General features: G+C 42.7%; 1 protein-coding gene across 2 annotated transcripts; it reads right to left on the bottom strand.

Annotated features, from left to right (window-relative positions):
* Positions 1 to 3,006: 3,006 nt before the first annotated feature.
* On the bottom strand, positions 3,007 to 19,001 carry LOC127009853 (glutathione S-transferase Mu 2-like). 2 transcript variants are annotated; one of them, XM_050883237.1, is made up of 6 exons: positions 18,886 to 19,001; positions 17,443 to 17,568; positions 16,653 to 16,835; positions 14,533 to 14,631; positions 13,718 to 13,914; positions 3,007 to 3,025 (listed from the first exon to the last, which is right to left on the bottom strand). In XM_050883237.1, the coding sequence occupies exons 1-6, from the start codon at positions 18,970 to 18,972 to the stop codon at positions 3,022 to 3,024; spliced, it is 696 nt and encodes a 231-aa protein (XP_050739194.1). In that variant the 5' UTR covers positions 18,973 to 19,001; the 3' UTR covers positions 3,007 to 3,021. The 2 variants fall into 2 exon arrangements, with proteins under 2 accessions (XP_050739194.1, XP_050739183.1); XM_050883226.1 differs by lacking the exon at positions 3,007 to 3,025 and having other exon boundaries at positions 13,238 to 13,914.

Raw genomic sequence — 19,001 nt, 5'->3', positions numbered from 1 at the left:
TTTCGTAGAGGCTTCTGGGATTTCAATGTGTTTTGTGATCCTGCTGTTTGTTTTACCCGACATCTGCATCTTGCACGGGAAAAGCACCCAAGAAAACCCTGCTAATCTTCTCTGTGGTCTTGGAAAATAGTCGCAATGAGAACAAGATACGTTTAAAAATCAGGACATGAGAATTTCCTGTTTCCCCCGGGCGTCCCTTCCTACCACACCCTTCCTTCTGTCTTCCGCACGTTGCCTGCCGCTCTTGTCGCCTTCTCGAACTTCCGCGAGTGTTGTTAGTAGTGAGTATACAAAGCCACGAGCGACATGACGTGGCGTGCGGGGGGAGAGTTGAGGAACGTGACGGCCAGCACCACCTTGCTCGCCGCCATCAACTTAACGAGACGAGAGACAGTCACCCCCTCGGACACCTGACTACCGGCGGGGAAAGTTACCTGAGGCGGCGGCGGTGGCGGTGAGGCAGTGGGGCATGTCGCTAGGTTAATTAAGATTCCCAGCTGATGAGGCCGACGGAGTGAGACCAGCCGACCGTGGGAATATGTCACTTGTCATTAACCCTCTATCATGAGTTATTGCCTTCAAAATGGGATACTGAGCCCCTCATTACTTTAAGTCGCTGATTCCAGGCTGTCCTTTTCTCCCTAATATCAACCTGCTGTTTTAAAAGAATGTCCTACCTCCCTAATATCAATCTGCTGTTTTAAAAGACTATTCTATCCTCCCTAGTATCAACCTGCTGTTTTAAAAGACTGTTCTATCCTCCCTAGTATCAATCTGCTGTTATATTATATTGTGTTCAGTGTATGTTCTTTGGGTCATATTCTCAAACATTTTGGCGCCCAGGCACATATATTTGACAAGGCTTTCATAGGAGTTTTGGACATTCCAGGGGTAGTTTTATGACCCCTCTGGTAGTTTTGCCATTGTTCTGTACCATGGACTTAAGGAAACATTCATTAGAACCTGATTGACCTACTTTTTGGCATTTGGAAATAGTTGATGTGAGGGGTGGAAGCGTGGAAGCGTCTGACAGTACCGATCTTAGCTCCACCAAAGTTAAAGGGCTCTCAAGTGGAAGCAAATCTCTATCTCGCCTTATTCAATATATAGTCTTCAAAACAGATCTGCCTTCGTTCACAACACACTACAATCGTTACTAAGTGAAAATCCTCCATAACCAGACCGTTCATCCTCCTCCTCCCCTCTTATATTATTATAGTCTATAAATATAAATGCTTTCTCTGCTCTCGCGGCACATCGAGAAAGTTATATTAAGTGAAAGTCGCCAATTCAGCCTGTCCCCTTTGACCTCTCCAGCTGGGTATCGGTATTATCGGTGTAGGTATCAGAGCACCAAGTCTAGGCGTCACCAGTGCACAACAACGATACAGGAGTGAGTCACCGCCACCTACGCGTGCCGGCCCAGGACCCGCCCAGCAACACCCACGGAGAGAGGTGACCCGCGCCTTGGTCCCATGTTCTCAGACGCTTCCACACACCATATCAACTACTTACAAAGGCCGAAAAGGAGATCACTCGCGTTCTAATGAGTGTTTCTGTAAGCTCATGGCACAAAAGAATGATCAAACTACCAGAGGGATCATAAAACTACCTCTGGAAATGCCCCAAACTCCAAAGAAAGCCTTGTCAAATGTGTGCTTGGGCTCCGAGATTTTTCGAATTATGGTCATTAGTCTTATGTTCTCAAACTTTAATTAGGGGGGATTTACATATTCACGTTTGATGAGGCTTTCGTAGAGGTCGCTGCGGGGTGTTTCCATGAGTAGTTTTATGAGCCTATAGTGATAGTTTGACAAGACCTCTGCACCATAAATGCCAAAAACACTCATGAGAACCCGACTAATCTCCTTTATGGCCTTTATAAATACTTGTTGTGAGAGCCGAAAGCGTCTGAAAATAAGGACTTTATTCTCAGCTGTTTGACGTGTGTTCTTTGTAGCACGACTCACGCCTCTGCACTTGGTCGCCACTTCACGAACAGATAACATCAACCGGCGGAAAGCACACTGCTCTTAGTACTGTCAAGTGAGTGATAACCAGGTGGTGAGGGTAATACAGGAAATGAAACAATAATGCAGAGAGAAAGGTTTGAAGAATAGTCCTGGATTACACTCCGAGGGTCCTGAGCTACACCTACGCGCCTCTAACCCTTGATTACTGACTCCAGTGGCAAAGGGTTCATCATACCAAACAAGTCCAGAACCCACAGCAGCAGATGGCCGGAGCGTTGAGGACAAGATGGCAGGGGGAATGTGGAAGAGACATAAAAGAGATAAAAGAGGTACGGAACCTTTAACACGACTAGGAAGTCCACTATCCATACACAGATGAAAGCAGCGCCATGGATAACAAGACGATGTAAATGATGATAGAACGAGACTAACCCGGTAGCATTGACGGGCCAAATTTGTGCCATGATATAAACCCCCCTAAAAAGATGATACAAACTGATCACAAATGCTTTGATATATATTATGAAATGGTTTGTGTGGATGATGATTTTTTCTCATTTTTCTCGCTTAGAGGGACCATTAAGAAACATGATCCCCGCTGCTACCAGGCTAATAACCATCAACACGAGTGGTATGAGCCTTGTAAATAGTAACGGTGTGTGTGAGTATAAGGACACAGATAGGAAGGAAATGAGGCGTTACTATCCAGCAGCCAAGGAGCCCCTCAGCGTCTCTTGGCTTAGCTCATCTACACAATCCCGCGCCTGGCTGCCCCTGGACGCCTCTCGTGAATGTCAAGTTTGCAGGCGATAAAAACAGCTGACTTTCACGTGGGGGAAAGCTGGGAAAAGGCGACGGCGGATACTGGCGGCGCAGCGCTGGGGGGCAGACAGACCCTACGGCGGCACCCTCGGGACACACACAAACACAAACACATGAAGAGGTTATAATGACTCACTTTCACTGGGCCTGCTGTGTGTGTGAGTGCCGGCGACGCTGCAGCAGCCTTCACGAGACACCAACACACTCCAACACCTGCCCACGAGTCTCACCTGAGGAAGAAACAAAAAATCACAATAAAAACTCGAGCCAGGAATGGAAGTGAGATAAGAGACATGTAACGGGGCATCACTAAGCCTTGGCCGTCCGCAGCGTGTGAAAATAGGCCATGAGGAGGGTGTGAGGAGGGGGCGGGAGATCCTAAAGAGAGCCATTAACCAGGCCAATTAAAACCACCACCGCCTTGGTCACTCACTCCTCGCTTCCCTCCTCGTGCTTTCTAACTGGAGGAACTTCACACTACGCGAGGCCCTTCTTTAGGTCATTAGGGAAAGCTTGCGAAGGTAACACTAAAGATGACGAGGGTGATTACAGGTAAGAAGAGAAAGAGAGATATAAAGAAGAAAACACGGGGCTAATCTTGGTCTCGTTAGGGAAAGCTCGCGAAGGTAAGACTAAAGATGAAGACGATTCCACCAAAAAGATAAAGATAAGATGACGAAGAAAATTACAGGTAAGAAAGAGAGAGAAAAAGAGAGAGATAAAGAAGAAAACGGAGGAGTCATCGTCACTCTCACCACTTTCTTTTTTATACAAAGGAATGAAGCAAAAACCTGAAAATGTCCAAATGAATTCACGTTTCATTGCAAGCGAGAAAAAAGGAAATTAAGAGAGAGAGAGAGAGAGAGAGAGAGACTATAAGGCTTCAAATATTTCCTTGGTTAGAGACAGGAAGAGTGAAAAGAAAGATAAGATGTGCGTAGTTCTCTCTCTCTCTCTCTCTCTCTCTCCTCCTTCTTCCCTCTCTCATTTATTTTAATTCTCTCCGTTTTATCTCACATTCTTGTCTCTTTTTCTCTTCCTCCTACATTCTTTTTCTCTCTTCTCTCTCTCTCTCTCTCTCATTTATTTTATTTTACTCTTTCCTTTTCTCTCTTCCTTCCTTCTTTATATGTCGTATGTCTCCTCCTTCCCCTTCTCGTTTTTGGACTTTCCTCCTTCCTTCCCTTCCCTTACTGACCATGGAAATAAGAGAAGAAAAAGTGGTATATTGGTAATGGTGTTGGTGGTAATGGTGGTAATGATGGTGGTGGTGATATCTCGTACCGGCCATCACCTTTCTCACCAAACGATTTCTACTTAATGACATACCACTATAAAAAAAATACAAGCGACGTACAGCCAAGAGGGTCAAGGGAAACTGAAACAACGGAAACTCAGTCTACTAAAACTCTATCTGCGTATTCTCTCATCTAGACTACTTTCCTGTGTGTTTATGTTTATTGTGTGTGTGTGTGTGTGTGTGTGTGTGTGTGTGTGTGTGTGTGTGTGTGTGTGTTTGCGTGACTCATATTTGGTTTCAGAGGCTTAAAGGAACAGAAACCATACCAATGCGTTTTCTTGCTATAAATACTACATCATTCTTTTTCCTGTGAACTGAAACCTTTGTGCTATAGGTGCGTGTGTGTTTGTGTGTGTGTGTGCTTGTGTCGTTGCTTCTTTCTCTGCCTGCCTGTTTGTGCCTGTGTTTGTCCGCTTGTCTATAATTTTGTCTATTCTCTTCCTCGTTTTTTTCTGTTTTTGTCCATTTGTCTCCGTCGTCGTCCTCCTCCTCGTTCTTTGCTTTGTGGTCATCATCTGTGTATGTGTGTGTGTGTGTGTGTGTGTGTGTGTGTGTGTGTGTGTGTGTGTGTGTGTGTGTGTGTGTGTGGTGGGTGGGTGGGTGAATGTGTTATCCCTTTCGTCTTCCGGGGGGGAGGGGGGGATTGAACGTGACTTTATTGTAATTGTTCAGATCGATCCCCACTGACAACGATCACGACTCACTTAGGTAACAACACACATTCATTCTAAACACACAACACACTGAAAGATGATGTTGTGTTCGCTGTATCCACACACACACACACACACACACACATCCTTTAATACGGAAGTGATAAATCTGCAACGTGACAGCTAGGTGCGTGCGTGTGTGTGTGTGTGTGTGTGTGTGTGTGTGTGTGTGTGTGTGTGTGTGTGTGTGTGTGTGGAGCCACGGTGGGTCATCTGGGAGGTCAAAGATTTATATTTCTCTTAATTTATGTAAAAGTGTCGATGGTGGTGGTGGTGATGGTGGTGGTGATAGTGGTGGTGGTGGTGGTGGTGGTGATAGTGGTGGTGGTGGTGGTGGTGGTGATAGTGGTGGTGGTGTTGGTGATGGAAGAGAATAGAGAAAGTTACAACAGAAATGAAGCAAAAAACGAAGATATAAAAAGAAAAAGAGGGGAAAAAAATGGAAGGGGAGGATGAATGAGAAGAAGGAAAATTTAAGAAAAGAAAAAAGAAAAGACTAGGAAATAAGAAAAAAAAGTCAAGAAAAGACAGAACGGGGACGCAAAGCGGAAGATAAAAAGATAGACGAAATAATAAAAAAAAAAAAACATGAGAAGGTAAAGAAAAGAAGCATAGGAGAGGAAAGAATGGAGACAAAAAAGGAAAGCAAGAAAATAAGAAAAGAAAAACAAGAAAAGGAAGGATGGGAGGATAAAGTAGGAGGAGGAAGTGAAGGAAGAAAAGTTGGAAGTAAAATGCAAGAAGTAAAAAATATAAGGAATGGAGGAAGGGAGGCTTAGGCAAATGTACGAGGAAGACTGTAGGGAGGAGGAGGAAAGAAGAAAGAAGAAACAAAGTGAAGGAAGTAAAAACAAGAGGAATGGAGAAGTGAACAAGCCAGCCAATCCTTCCTTCCTTCCCTCCATCTCTCTATCCAATCCCCCTCTCTCTTTCTCTCCATCCCTCCATCCCTCCCGTCCCTTCGCCACACCTGTCCACACGTCTAAGGCCCCCAGCAGGTGTCGGGAAGCCGGGCAACACAGGTGGGACGCAGGCAGCTTGTTAGGGCGCCTCCGGGAAACTGAAGCCTTTACAAAACACACAAAGGCCTATGGAGTTTCAGCTCTCGACCCTGTATTACGTTCAAAGAAATTAGCGTTGTGGAAAGCGACTCTAGCTTCTCTCTCTTTCTCGTTAACGCAGCCACTTAGGGAGTTATATATAAACGCTGACTCGCCGGGATTTAACTTTCATAAGAGGGAGGAAGTACGAGTGAAGATATCGCATGAAGTCATCTAGTAATAGGGGAGGGAATACGATTGGAAATAACTTATGAAATCATTTAGTATTGACAATTATTAGTTCAGTGTAGAAAGACGTTGACACACTGCAGTTTAACTATCACAAGGGGACGAAAATACGATTGCAGATAACTCGTGAAATCATCTAGTATTGACAATTATTAGTTCAGTATAGAGAGACATTGACACACTGCAGTTTAACTATCACAAGGACGAAAATACGATTGCATGAAATCATCTAGTATTCACAACAAGTCTTACTGCATTATAGAAACATTTAACACACTGCAATTTCACTAACATGAGGGGGAGAAAATATTACGAAAACCAATCAAATCTGGTATTGATATGTAGTAGTTCAGTAAAAACATATTGACACACACTGTATTGCAAAGATCGGAAGAGGGAGATAAGATACTAAAACACATATTCTCAACAATCAATATTTGTGTATGCTAATTATTTACACAAGACTCCCCTCTCCTCTCTGTTTCATAAGAGCAAATACGATAACAAAACATAACCAGGTATTCACAATCAATGACGCAATACTTTTTTCTTCATGCTTTACTTCTTATGTATTTGCTTTTTTTTTTCCTTCCTGCGGGGTGTTTCAATGGATGAACAGCGTCATGCGTCACTCTTAAGCACTCAGTCTTTCCTCCCCTCACAGTCACGAGCGTTGCGTAAGGAGCGGCAGGATCAAAACGAGAGATAAGGAATGCTGAGAGGGTGATGTCATTGTTGCCAGCTCCGCCGTGCATGTACCCTCCTGCTCGCCGGTGCCACCCCTGCCCTCCCAACGACACAACCTTCCCCATACTTTTAGCCTCGTATTAAAAGACATTTCGCCGTCCAAGAACACATATTTGACAAGGCTTTCCTAGGAGTTGTGGGCATATCCAGGATTAAATTCTTGACCCTGGTGGTAGTGTGACCTTTCTTCTGTACCATGAACCTGAAGAAACACTCACTAGAACCCAACTGACCCCCACTTTGACCTTTAGAAATAGCTGATGTGAGAACCGAAAGTATCTTATAATACCGACCTTAGTCTTGCTCCCCACAGCAACACAACCATCACTTTTAGCCAGGCCATGTAGATATTGCGTTTCCTTCTTCCGATTCGAGAGGGGATATCAAAACAGCTCTGGCGCTAAATCTGTGACAATTCTTAGGCATCTCCCGTTGCAGTATTTTTCTTTATATGAGTAGTTAGTTTTGTTTACATTCTCCTTTTAATATGGAACTCATTATCTGTCGCCTTATACAGGAATCAAATACTTGCATACCCAATTAAAATTCATCTTAACGAGCCATAGAACCTACGAGTAAAACAAGAACTGCAAATTGGTAAAATATTGTAGCCTACATAATATATACATCAAAGTCTCCTGTTTTCTTTACGTTTTCATTGTGTAAGGGCCTTGAACTCCTTGAAAAACCTATAGCATGAGTATTCTTATGCACGAAGCTAACATCACCACCATTAGCCCCAATAAAAGAAAAATAAAGAGGAGAAAGAAAGTCAGCTGAAAGTCCAAGGCATGAGAGGAAGAGATGCAAAATGTAGGACGTGCAGGCTAATATTTACTTCTTGTTTACCTCTTCTTAACCCTTTCTTTACTCCTCTGACGTATCTGAACCTCACGCTGGATGCTTCTGTGAGAGTCTGTGTGTGTTCAAAGGACGAGAGCTGAGAGAAAATAATGAACAAGCAAGAAGCACAAAGGAGGAGGAGGAATAGGAGAAGGACGGAATGAGGATGAGGATGAGGAGGACGGGAGGGAAACTAAAAGAAAGAGAGACGACAAAGCAGATGAAAGCATGGAAAGAAGAAAAAATATAAATAGAAGCAACAGAAAACGAAAACGATGAAGAAAATGAGAAGAATAATGGAGAAAAGGAAGAAAACATGAACTACCAACGTCAAAGAGATGAAGAGGATGAATAAAAGGATATGAAGAAGAGGAAAAAGAAGAAGAAAAATAAAGAAGATAAAGAAGAAGAAAAGGAGAAGATAAAGAAGAAAAAGAAGAAGGAAAAGAAGATGATGATGAAGAAGATGAAGAAAAAAAAGAGGTACAAAAAACAAACGAAACTAATCAAAAAGAGAAATGGACGAACGAAAAGAAATAAGAACAAAGAACTAGAAAAACAACAACAAGTAGAGGCAGCAAAGAAGATGAAGAAGAACAAGAACAAGAAGAAGAAGAAATAGAAGAGGAAGAAAACTGAAAACGAAGAAGACGTACGATAAACGGAGAGAGAGAGAGAGAGAGAGAGAGAGAGAGAGAGAGAGTAAACACAACCTGTTCCACCACCTCTGTTAGGCTCACGGCTATATACTCTATTTGCTTCCTCTTCCTGTCTCATAACTGGTGATATCAAACTCGCTTCCTCTTTACCTGACATCATCATTTTTTTTATAGGTTGACTTCACCACCTTTCTATGACTGACATCACCTTTGTATATGACTTCACAGGCTTCCTATAACTAACATCACACTCTCTCATCACACCTTTCTATATCTGACATCACCATTCCTTAATAAGTGACATAACCATCTTTCGCTAACATCACATAACTTCTTTAGATAACTCCATTAACGTGTATATTAAAAGAATCCTCACGTTCTTATATTCTAATTGACATCATCTTTCTATAGCTGACATTACCACTTCTAAATAACTAAAAACAAAACCTTTCTATAACTAACATCACACTGTTTCTATATAATTAACATCCCTGTATAGCCAGTTCCATAAACGTATATAATATTAAAAGAATTCAATGTCTCTATACTTAACATCACCAGCTCCTCTATATCTGACATCACAGCTTTTCTATATCTAACAAACATCTAATTTTCGTATAGTTATCTCAGAAAACGTGTAAGTCTTCCACGTCAATAATATAAACATCCAAGTGTCTTTTTTTTTATATCTTACAATATCATCTTTCTATAACTGATTTCACAGCCTCTGTAGAACTAACTCCACGTTCTTCCTACATACAGGTCTTCATGATTTTTTTTTTTTTATATCACATCCTCAGCTGTTTTCGGATTTTCTTTATGTAATTCGTGGCTGTAGAAGTGAGCAACAAGCCTGACCAGAGACCAGCTGATATCACCACCGATCTGTTACAAGACGTGAATCACTAAACCTCCTGATGCATTAACCTTGATCCCAGGGCCACCGAGTCTTATCTACGAACGTGAGATTTGGGAGGGATTATCAGAAGCGCGCTGACACACACACACACACACACACACACACACACACACACACCAACGTTGCCAGATTGTCGTATTTACCATATTGCATTTACTGATTTCTGACAACTATTGCAAAAATGACATCAGCAATTAACCATTTCAATGATAACTGCAAATGAATCTGTTTTTTGGGGTGTAGGAGGCATTTTTAGGTCGGAAATCGGGAAAGATAAGAGGCTGAGGAGGACAATCTGGCACCGCTGACACACACACACACACACACACACACACACACACACACACACACACACACACACACACACACACATACTGATAAAAAAAGGATGATTTGCCACATGAAATCGTGTGTGCCGATCGTATGCATAAATAAAAAGAAAATCGCATGACAGAATGTGATTAAAAAACGAGGCATTTCAAACTGGACTCAATACACACACACACACACACACACACACACACACAGGTGGTAGGTATATACGTAATAAGGTCAGTAGCACCTCAGTAGCATTTGCGGTCATGGGGTATTCAACGTGCCAGTAAGGTGATGAGTGCCAGTTCTATAGGTGAAGGGGAACACCTGAGAGCCATTAAATAACCCAGGTAAACAGAGGTGTAATTAGAGTAAACATTTGTGCTGCGTTATACTCTTCCTCCTCGTCCACCTCATAGAGACCCGTTAGCGAGAACAACAACAACTAACAAAAAAAAAGATGAACGAGCGAACAAGAAGACCAAAAGCGGCAAAAAAATAAGAAGAGGAAGAAAAACGGAAATCGAAGAACAAAACAAAAACTAAAGAAAAATAAAGAAAAAGAGATGAACGACGAACGAACAAGAAGAACAAAAAGAACTAAAATAACAAGTAGAAGCGGCAAAAAAAGAACAGGAAGGAAATGGAAAACGAATCAAAAAATATATATCACTATCACGAATCAGAAATAATACATACCTAACAAGCATCTTTTCTCGTTTTTCAATATGTATAATCTTAAACCCGAGAGAATCAAGCTACTAAGGACTATCTATATTAATAAGCCCACCAACAGCTATCTACCTACCCTTCGCGTTGTCATACTATAAATATTTATCTCGCCTATCTGCGTTACATCCATTCCGCTCCGTTATTCCCTAAGGCTAACTGAGTGGCTAGACAATCAGGTTGGTGTTGTTAGACGCTTCCTCCCCACACATCAATTATTTCCAAGGGCCAAAAAATGAGATTAATCGGGTTACATTGAGTGTTTTCTTAGGTTTGTGGTATGGAACAAGGGTCTGACTATCACCAGGGTCATTAAAGTACCCCTGGAAATACCCCAAGCTCCTACGAATGCCTTGTCAAATGTGTGTGTGCTTGGGCGCTGTAAGGTTCAAAATAATATGACCCTGAGTGGTCTTTTTATACGTGAAGAAACCCGCTCAGCTTCACATGTTTTCTGACCCCAGGAAATGCAGTGTTTTCCAATATTTGAGAGAGAGAGAGAGAGAGAGAGAGAGAGAGAGAGAGAGAGAGAGAGAGAGAGAGAAATAGACAGACAGACGCCCCACATACAAGCATCTCTCCCTGTCTCGTGCCCGTCTACCTTCCCTCCCCTTTCCCTCCTCTCCCTCTACTCCCCCACCTCACTCCTACCCTCACAGCCTCCCTCCGAACACTCCCCTTATAGAAACTTCACCTGTGCCGCGGCCCCTCAGGTAGCAAGGCGGGTATTGTCAGACGCTTCCACCTTTCACATCAACTATTTTCAAAGGCCGAAAAGGAGATCAGGCGGATTCTATTGTGTTTTTTAGGTTCATGGTACAGAAGAAGGGTCAAACTACAACCAGGATCATAAAGCTACCCATGGAAATGCCCCAAACTCCTACGAAAGCCTTGTCAGATATGTGTTAGGCCGCCACAACACTTTCTACTCCAAGAGGTTATTTGTCACCGTCTGTAGTAGGCTAATGATGAAATGATTTACCTGCCAGAAAGTATGGTAAAAGAATAAGGTTGGATATTCATAGACGCTACCTTCCCTTCCATCAGTCATCTCTAAACAGAAATTACACGCTTCCTCATGAGTGTTTCAAATCCATAAGCTTATCAAACTGAATAAAACCAAGTCTATATCTGTCAAACGCAGGGAGGAAAGCCTAGGTGACAGCAAACGTGTGACCTCGGTATCTGTGTATCTCCTCTCCACTCAGCACGTCACCTCGCAAAGCCAGTTGGCCAAGATAAGGAACCCCACGACTTCCCGCTGTTATCTCCCAAGTCAATAAGCTTTGCGTGTTCCCCGACTGGCTGATAAGGAGGCTGTGATATGCATTGTTACGGCTGAGACATTTATCACACGTATTTTTGCTTGGGTTACTATCTAGCTTTTCCTCTTGACTCCTCTCTGTTAGGGGTGAAGAGTGCGGGCAGATCTGAAAGAAGTATTCAAATGGGTCTAGGGTTACAACAAAGGCGATATAAGTAAAGTACTGAAAATTAGCCAGCAGGATAGAACACGCAATAATGGATTTAAATTAGAAAAGTATAAATCTAGGAGGGAAATAGGCAGGCATTGGTTTAGTAATAGGGTGGTGGGGGAATGGAATAGACTAAGCGTATTTTTGCTTGGGTTATCTAGCTTTTCCTCTTGACTCCTCTCTGTTAGGTGTGATATTAATTGACACGGCTAAAGCATTAAATTTTATATCACACGTATTTTCCTTGGTTATTTTCTACTCTACTCTTATCTCCTTTGGTACTATTTCTTTTCATTTTTTTTTTATTCTTTGCCGAAACTTTTTTTTTTCATTGCTTTGGGTATTTCCACTTTTCCAGTCCCTACATAATTTTCAGGTCAATGTTTATAATTCCTTAATCGGTCAGGTGGTATATCTCATTAGCTCCTGGCCCTCTGAGGTGCTATTTACGTATGCCTGGCTATACACGCTGACAGTTATAATCGTCTCAACCAAAAGACTCGTCAAGCACCTAAAAAAATTATGGTGACTTCCTCCATACACCATTCATTGGCTTCATGCCCGCCCACGTCTCAAAGCAAGACATTATAATCGTTTCAACCAAAGTAAAGCCCTTCAGAAAAATTATGGTGATCTCCTTCATGCATCACTCATTAGCATGTTCCTCTCTTCTCCTTTGCAGTATACCCTCCCTGCAACAATAAACTATCAATCAATCAATCATTAGCTTCATGGCCGCCCACGTCGCAACGCAAGACAAACACAAGAAAACTATACCGTTGACATGAAATGGACACGAACCCGAGCCAAACAACACACGCGCAACACGCCTCCTCCCCCTAATCGAGTGTTCCCATTTCGCCCCGCGCCAGCAGCGACATTATTCATGAAGCACGAACTGACACGCCCAGGCACAGCGAGGCCCCGCATGGGTGGCGGCGGCGCCCTCAGGTCACACCCTGCCGAGACATTCCAGTGTTCTGCTCACCTGTTACTGGTAGAGGCGGGTAGCGGCGGGCCGGCTTACTTAGTTCGCAACGCAGAGTTAAACGCCACAACGCAGGTTCATAGCACGCAACACACTGACTCACCACGCAGAGACTCGGAAGCACCCACGCGCACACACTAACGTACTGGCGGCTAGGCGCTAACTGCCGCTGGCCCGCTGGCTCAGGCTCAGCCCCGCTGCCGCTGAGCCCGGTGAGCCGCCCCGCAACAACGCGTGAGCCCGCGACCTGCCGGCCCGCGCCACGCAGCCTCCCCGTCACCCGCCCACTCTGCTGAAGGGGCAACATTGGCCGGGCACTAACAACACTGACAGACAGCTCATAAAAAAGAAAAAATTCTCTCTCACTCTCTCTCTCTCTCTCAAGCTGTTCCAAGTGTAAACACTTATGTGGAAAACTTTACTTTTTAAAGTAACTCAAACAGGTTCCTTTATTAAGTTTCTTCTTATGTCCTCTCAGCCCCTGCGTTTTCGCAGTTAAGTTCAACATACATTATTTGGTTGTATTTAAGTAGATCTTTGGGTTCATGCTCGTTTAATTAAGGGAATCATGTAACTGCAGTTTGATGAAAGCAAGTGCAAAGTTAAGGGACATGGCTAAAGCTGTGCATGGCCTCAGTGCTCATTTCTTTCACACCGGCCCTTGAGCTTGTGGTGGATATATGTGACTCATTACCCCGGGCCAGAGGGCAAGTATAACCTCCAGGTTACCAAAGCTTGCCTTCCCCAGGCTTTCTCAGGTAACCATATATTGAGCAGTCCAAAAGGGAGGGTGAGCAGCTGGGTGGGCTGACATTGGATTTGTTGTTGAATGAATTTACTGCACTATAGCAGAAAAGGTGGAAGCCTATTCAATTTAACTCATGATAAAAAAAATATAAAAATCTTTGACATCTTATGGATAGAAGTTTTTGAGTCTCTTGTTACTTGTTTCCAAACTTGGCCAATGGACCGCTGACGGGAGACTTGATGAACCTTGGAGATGCCAAGTACTTCTTGATGGTTGGAAGCTCCTCAAATCGCTTGATATAGACTTGAAGATTCTTATAATTGTCCAAGCAACGCTTGTCCAGATCCAGGTTGACGACAAGGACTTCATGGAATATAAAGTCTGGGATGGTAATCTGCCAGGAAAAAGTAGAGCAGTCTGAGCAGGGTAGACCAACCAGCAAAGGATGATGTACTAGTAAGGCATGGACTAATGTTCTATCATCTCCTCTTGAGGCCCTGACTTGCCTTCTCGAAGGCAGCAGTATAAACATATCTTCACCTAGCTATTATTTTCCATATGCCATTAATCTGAGTTTTTCTCTTGTTTAAAATAAGATGATAAAAAGGTGGCTTAATACAGATAAGATAAAGATAAAACTTGTGTGACCCTTGTGTAAGAGTGTGCTGGGGCCTAATGTTATCCTCCCCCTTTTCTTTTAAATAGAGTGGGTGAAGTTCAGCACTAAGATATTAAAAAGTGATATTATAAAGTCTTGAGTATTACAAGTATACAAAAAAATAGCTGTTTTATATGTATGTTTTTGTAAACTAATCAATATAATCTACGGATACTACTGGAAAACTATTTCAAATCCTAGAATGATGCCTTCAAATTTGGCATCCAGGCCTACTCCATTACACCTTAGTTACGTCACTGCCTCCTAACATAATTTCTAACACCAGTTTGTTGTTTTAATCCTCCATTAACTAAATACGGAAAAAAATGAAAGAAATAATAAAGTATAACCCACCTGGTCACCGAGGACCCAGGTCTTGTCGCCCAGGTAGTCAGACAGCATCTTCAGGGTCTTTGGCAAGTCTTCATTCAAATACTTGGGTTTCTTCTCTTCCTGAAAAATATAAAAATACTGCCATAAATGATATCTTACTAGTAGAGTTTACCCACACACTTTTTAATCATGCAATTTCAATATGTCGTTCATCACATCCTCATTACAGCAGTGATCTATTGTAGCAGCATGTCTGTATATTAGTGCAGCAGCAAGCCTGTATATTAGTGCAGCAGTAAGCCTGCATGTTACCCCCTGCTGCAGCCACTCCCACAACATCAAGGCCCACACCAAGGAAGCTGCTTCAGCATATTTGCTTAGGCTATGGTTTGATATGTTCATGTGATATGTGTTTGGCCAAGTGGGAAAAATAATGTATATAGTCAATGCGTTTTTTTTAATCAATGTTGTAACTGATTGATGAACACTGAAAAATTAATGATGCAGTTTGCCCACTTCATTGCCACCATAAACAGGTTCAGAGGTCAAAGCTAACTGTTGCAACAAGATGAGCAATGCTTAGACAGACTGGCTGGAAAGGACTATAGCCTGTTTTAACTATACAAACTTCAGTCAAATGATACAGGAGGAACAAAGATGTTTTCATTTAACAAATCTTTCCGACACTCCCAGCCCCGTTGTTTGGCCTCCTCCACTTAAACGAATTCGGCATCTCTCTACCCGCCGTCTGGGTGGTTGCGCGGCATGCACCGCCCTCCTCCCTTGGGGTATATCCCCAGCGAAATACCAAAAATACCATATAACAAATATAAAAGCTCAGTATTGATGCCTTGTCCCTTAAAGAATTAAAGAAGCCACAAGTGACTGCTTCCACAAAGGTGCTAAAACACTTAGGAGATGTGATAAACAAAGGAAACTATCAAGCTAATTAATGGGGAGCATACGCTCGGGGGCCTGTTGCTTCTCTCACTCGCCGCCTCCACTCCTGACGGTCCCCCCGAGCAAGTTTCCACGCATTTGCCCTGTCAATCTTAAATCCCTTCTGGCAGGATTGATTGACTGACTTGCCAGAACCATGCGTTATATGGGTGTCCTCTTGGTCTCCTCCACTCAGGGCTGTCTGATACAGAAACAACCTTATCAGCAGGAGTGCCATGTGCCAATATTACCAAAGTTGGCACTCACAGGGTAAGATGGTTACAGGCCTTGATTTAGTTTCATGAAGTAGTCAATGGTTTGCCATAAAGTCATTCCAGCGATATCCCATGATCCTGCAAAGCCACTTGGTATCAAAGGCATCAACACGCCTCACCAAGTTAATGTCTCATAGCCATGCAGTACGGCAGGGAGCACAAGCAATTTTTTAATTCAAACAATGTCATACACTCTTGTTGAGCGAGTCCATAACACCGTGAGCCAGACCAATCCATCGAGTGATGTTCCAGTAAACTCCACCATTGTTATGAACTACACTAACAACTTGGTATGTGAAACTTTTAGTAACCTCGACATCCTCTCCACAAGCATGAACAGACTGAACTGTGTCATCCAGCAAGCCTCCAAATGACTGGACTTTGGTTTTGGGTTTGGGTCAGAGAATAAGGGATTACATGGGTAGAGTTTGGGTAAAAAAAAAAATAATAATAAAAAAACAGAGGCTGAAAAGAGCAAATGCAGTGGTTTCTCTTAAACACATTTCAGGGCTAGGAATCTGAATAGATCGAACCTGCGATCGGTAAGATGGGAAACCCACTCCTTACCCACTCAGCCAAAGTGGTGCTTCACTCGTTAAGTGGGTTTGGGCGGCCTACTGCATCAGGCGGGTCAGTCACTACACATGCAAAGACAAATAGCTATAAAAAGCTGCAATTGTCACACTATCTTCTTATTCAAAGCAGGTTAGGTAAGTAGCAGGGCATGAAAGGATAGGTAGCGAACCAATTCGGGGAAGAAATGACAAAGAATCAAAAGTGCTACTGAGGGAACTGACCAGCAATTGTCAATGATACTTACAATGAGAATGAACCAAATGGTATATGCTGTATGTCCCTCAAATTTTTGTTCCCTTTATTCATGCAAGCTACCTCTATATGAAAGTTCCTGAAGTGTACAGTACTCACAAAATCAGAATCATTAACAAGGTATGCATAGCGCATTCGCATGTCTACAGCTTGGTTGACCAGCATATCCACGTACATCTTCTCGTCGTCTGTCTTCCCAATCATGTTGTTCTTCCGGCCAATGTAGTACATTATGGCAACAGACTGTGTGAGCTTGACGTTACCATCAATGTAGTATGGCAGCTGAAATTGAGCATCACAAAGTGAGCACAAGAAAATATAATTATTTTCATACCTTTACCCCTTCACTAATAACAGGACAGTGACACAAGAGTATATTGTTTTTATATGATATTTTTTTTAAATACTGTAAAACTCGTGCATGCTCTGCTAAATATGAGAGGTACTTGCTTGTCACTCAACGGTTGAAGATGACCTTGGGAGATCATTGGGCTAAAGATATTAAACAAGAGCTATAAAATACAATGAACATGAGAAGAAAGTGAATGCCACAGATAATTAGAATATGATTGACCTGAAACAATAACCAGTGACCAGGTTGTGCAGAAATGTATGGTAAGTGGAAAAGTCATCAGTTTAATTACATTTGCTCCTGACATATCTCAGAACTCAAGAGATCCAAGGTATCTTGCTGTAGTGTATAAGAAGAGTATTTCGTGTGACATGTAACTTGTTGATTTACTTTACTAAAATATAATGATAGCTACTGAAACTCGGGACATGAAAATCACCCCGGAATTTGCCTTTAATTTAAATGTTTGAACATTCTCTGCATTGAAATCAACTTCTGCAAAGCTGCAGTGATTCATGATAATATACTTTCACTTACATTGGGAAAATCAAGTCCCAGGTTGAATTTATCATCTGGCCATGATGGTTCGGAGTCAAAAAGGTACAGCTTCTCTTCATACTTGGTGCCGGTGTACTCAAGGAGCGTCCGGATGTACTGGGCCAGCTGGGGGGAGGAAAAACTGGATTAGCCATACTCGCTGATATTACTTAAATGCAAATCTGATGTACATTTTCCTATATTTTAAGATAGTCTTAAGTTATCAATATTTGTTGTTATAACTTTTGGCCATCATTATATTGTAACAATATCTTTTTATTCAACACCAGTTTCACGGCTTACCCCAGGCACACATTTCTCGCAGCCCACTAAGGGGAGAATGAACACTTGTATGGGCTATGGACTGACTGCCCTGAGTGGGACTGAACTCAAACACAGCAAATAACATCCGTCAGTGGGTTTATTGTTGTTCGTTAAGTAAGTTGAAGGTGGGGAGATAGCTTTTGCAACAGCCCCCCTTTGCTTCCTCCCAATTAAGGTGCTTATAGGGTCTTCGTCTTCGTCTTCTTCTTCTTTTGCTTTTGACCTGCAACGCTTTGTATCGCTTCTTCTTGGGGTCCTCCTCCTCCCGATCTTCTGTTTATCCACACGCTTTGCTTTTCAGTATACTACTTTAAGGTCTATAGTTTTACTCTATCTCTGTATGCATTCCCATCTAGTGCCTTAACAATGTACTTCTCCACAGACAGACAGACAGAGAGAGAGAGAGAGAGAGAGAGAGAGAGAATGTGTGTGTGTGTGTGTGTGTGTGTGTGCGGGGGAGAAGGGGGAGGGCAGGAGGGAGGGAAAAGGAGGGATGGGAGTAGGGGAAGCCAGGGGTGGAGGTAGTTGGTGGATACACGTCACAAATACGTCACGCCTCACCTGTTCGAATGTGTAAGTGGCTCACGCAGGTTTTGCCATCACAGTCAAGAGTAAACGCCATAATTAACCGCATCTGGCAATGCACAATAGCGTCAATAATAAGCGGAGTGTGTGAAACAATGTGCCAAAGCACCATGCTGATCCGAGTCTTCGTTTGAAAGAAATTGCGAAAAACGGTATGTCTTAGGGTCTGATATGGATAGTACTCACTAGCCCGACAGGAACGATGATCGAGCAGCTGCCAACTGGGTGAGTTGCTCGCCGACTGACCGGCCCGGGATTCGAATCTGGGCTCACGGATTCGTAGTTTGGCACGTTAAACACTGTTACATGGAGAAGGTAATTTATTAATATTTTGATCCCGATGTTCCTCCCTCCCAAAGAAAAAATAGCTAGATGACACACGACACCACACTATTAAAGGTTACAGTTGAATTAACGGAATGTATATACCAGCTGGAAACAACAGTAGTGATAACCTAATAGTAATAATGATAATGATAATGATAATAATAATAATAACAATAATGATAACTACAACGAAAATAATAACCTCACCCCACGAAGTTTCCAGTAGCCAAGCAGAGGAGCCATGGTGGAGGATGGTGTTGGGAGCCAAACAGAGCAGACTGAGGCCACTATCATCTCTCAACTGAAGATGATTGCCGGCTCGC

The sequence above is a fragment of the Eriocheir sinensis genome, chromosome 4 (assembly GCF_024679095.1).
Source record: "Eriocheir sinensis breed Jianghai 21 chromosome 4, ASM2467909v1, whole genome shotgun sequence".
Lineage (NCBI taxonomy): Eukaryota > Metazoa > Arthropoda > Malacostraca > Decapoda > Varunidae > Eriocheir > Eriocheir sinensis.
Note: the sequence above shows the minus strand (reverse complement) of the source record. Positions and strands in the feature narration are given on the sequence as shown.

Bases quoted from the DNA above. Each gene is read 5' to 3' on its own strand.
- LOC127009853 (XM_050883237.1), bottom strand. From the start codon at position 18,972: ATGATAGTGGCCTCAGTCTGCTCTGTTTGGCTCCCAACACCATCCTCC. The intron at 17,569-18,885 runs GTGAGGTTATTA...TCCTCCCCCCAG, and splicing joins GCTACTGGAAACTTCGTGGG to CTGGCCCAGTACATCCGGAC. The intron at 16,836-17,442 runs GTAAGTGAAAGT...GCTCAATTTCAG, and splicing joins TGGGACTTGATTTTCCCAAT to CTGCCATACTACATTGATGG.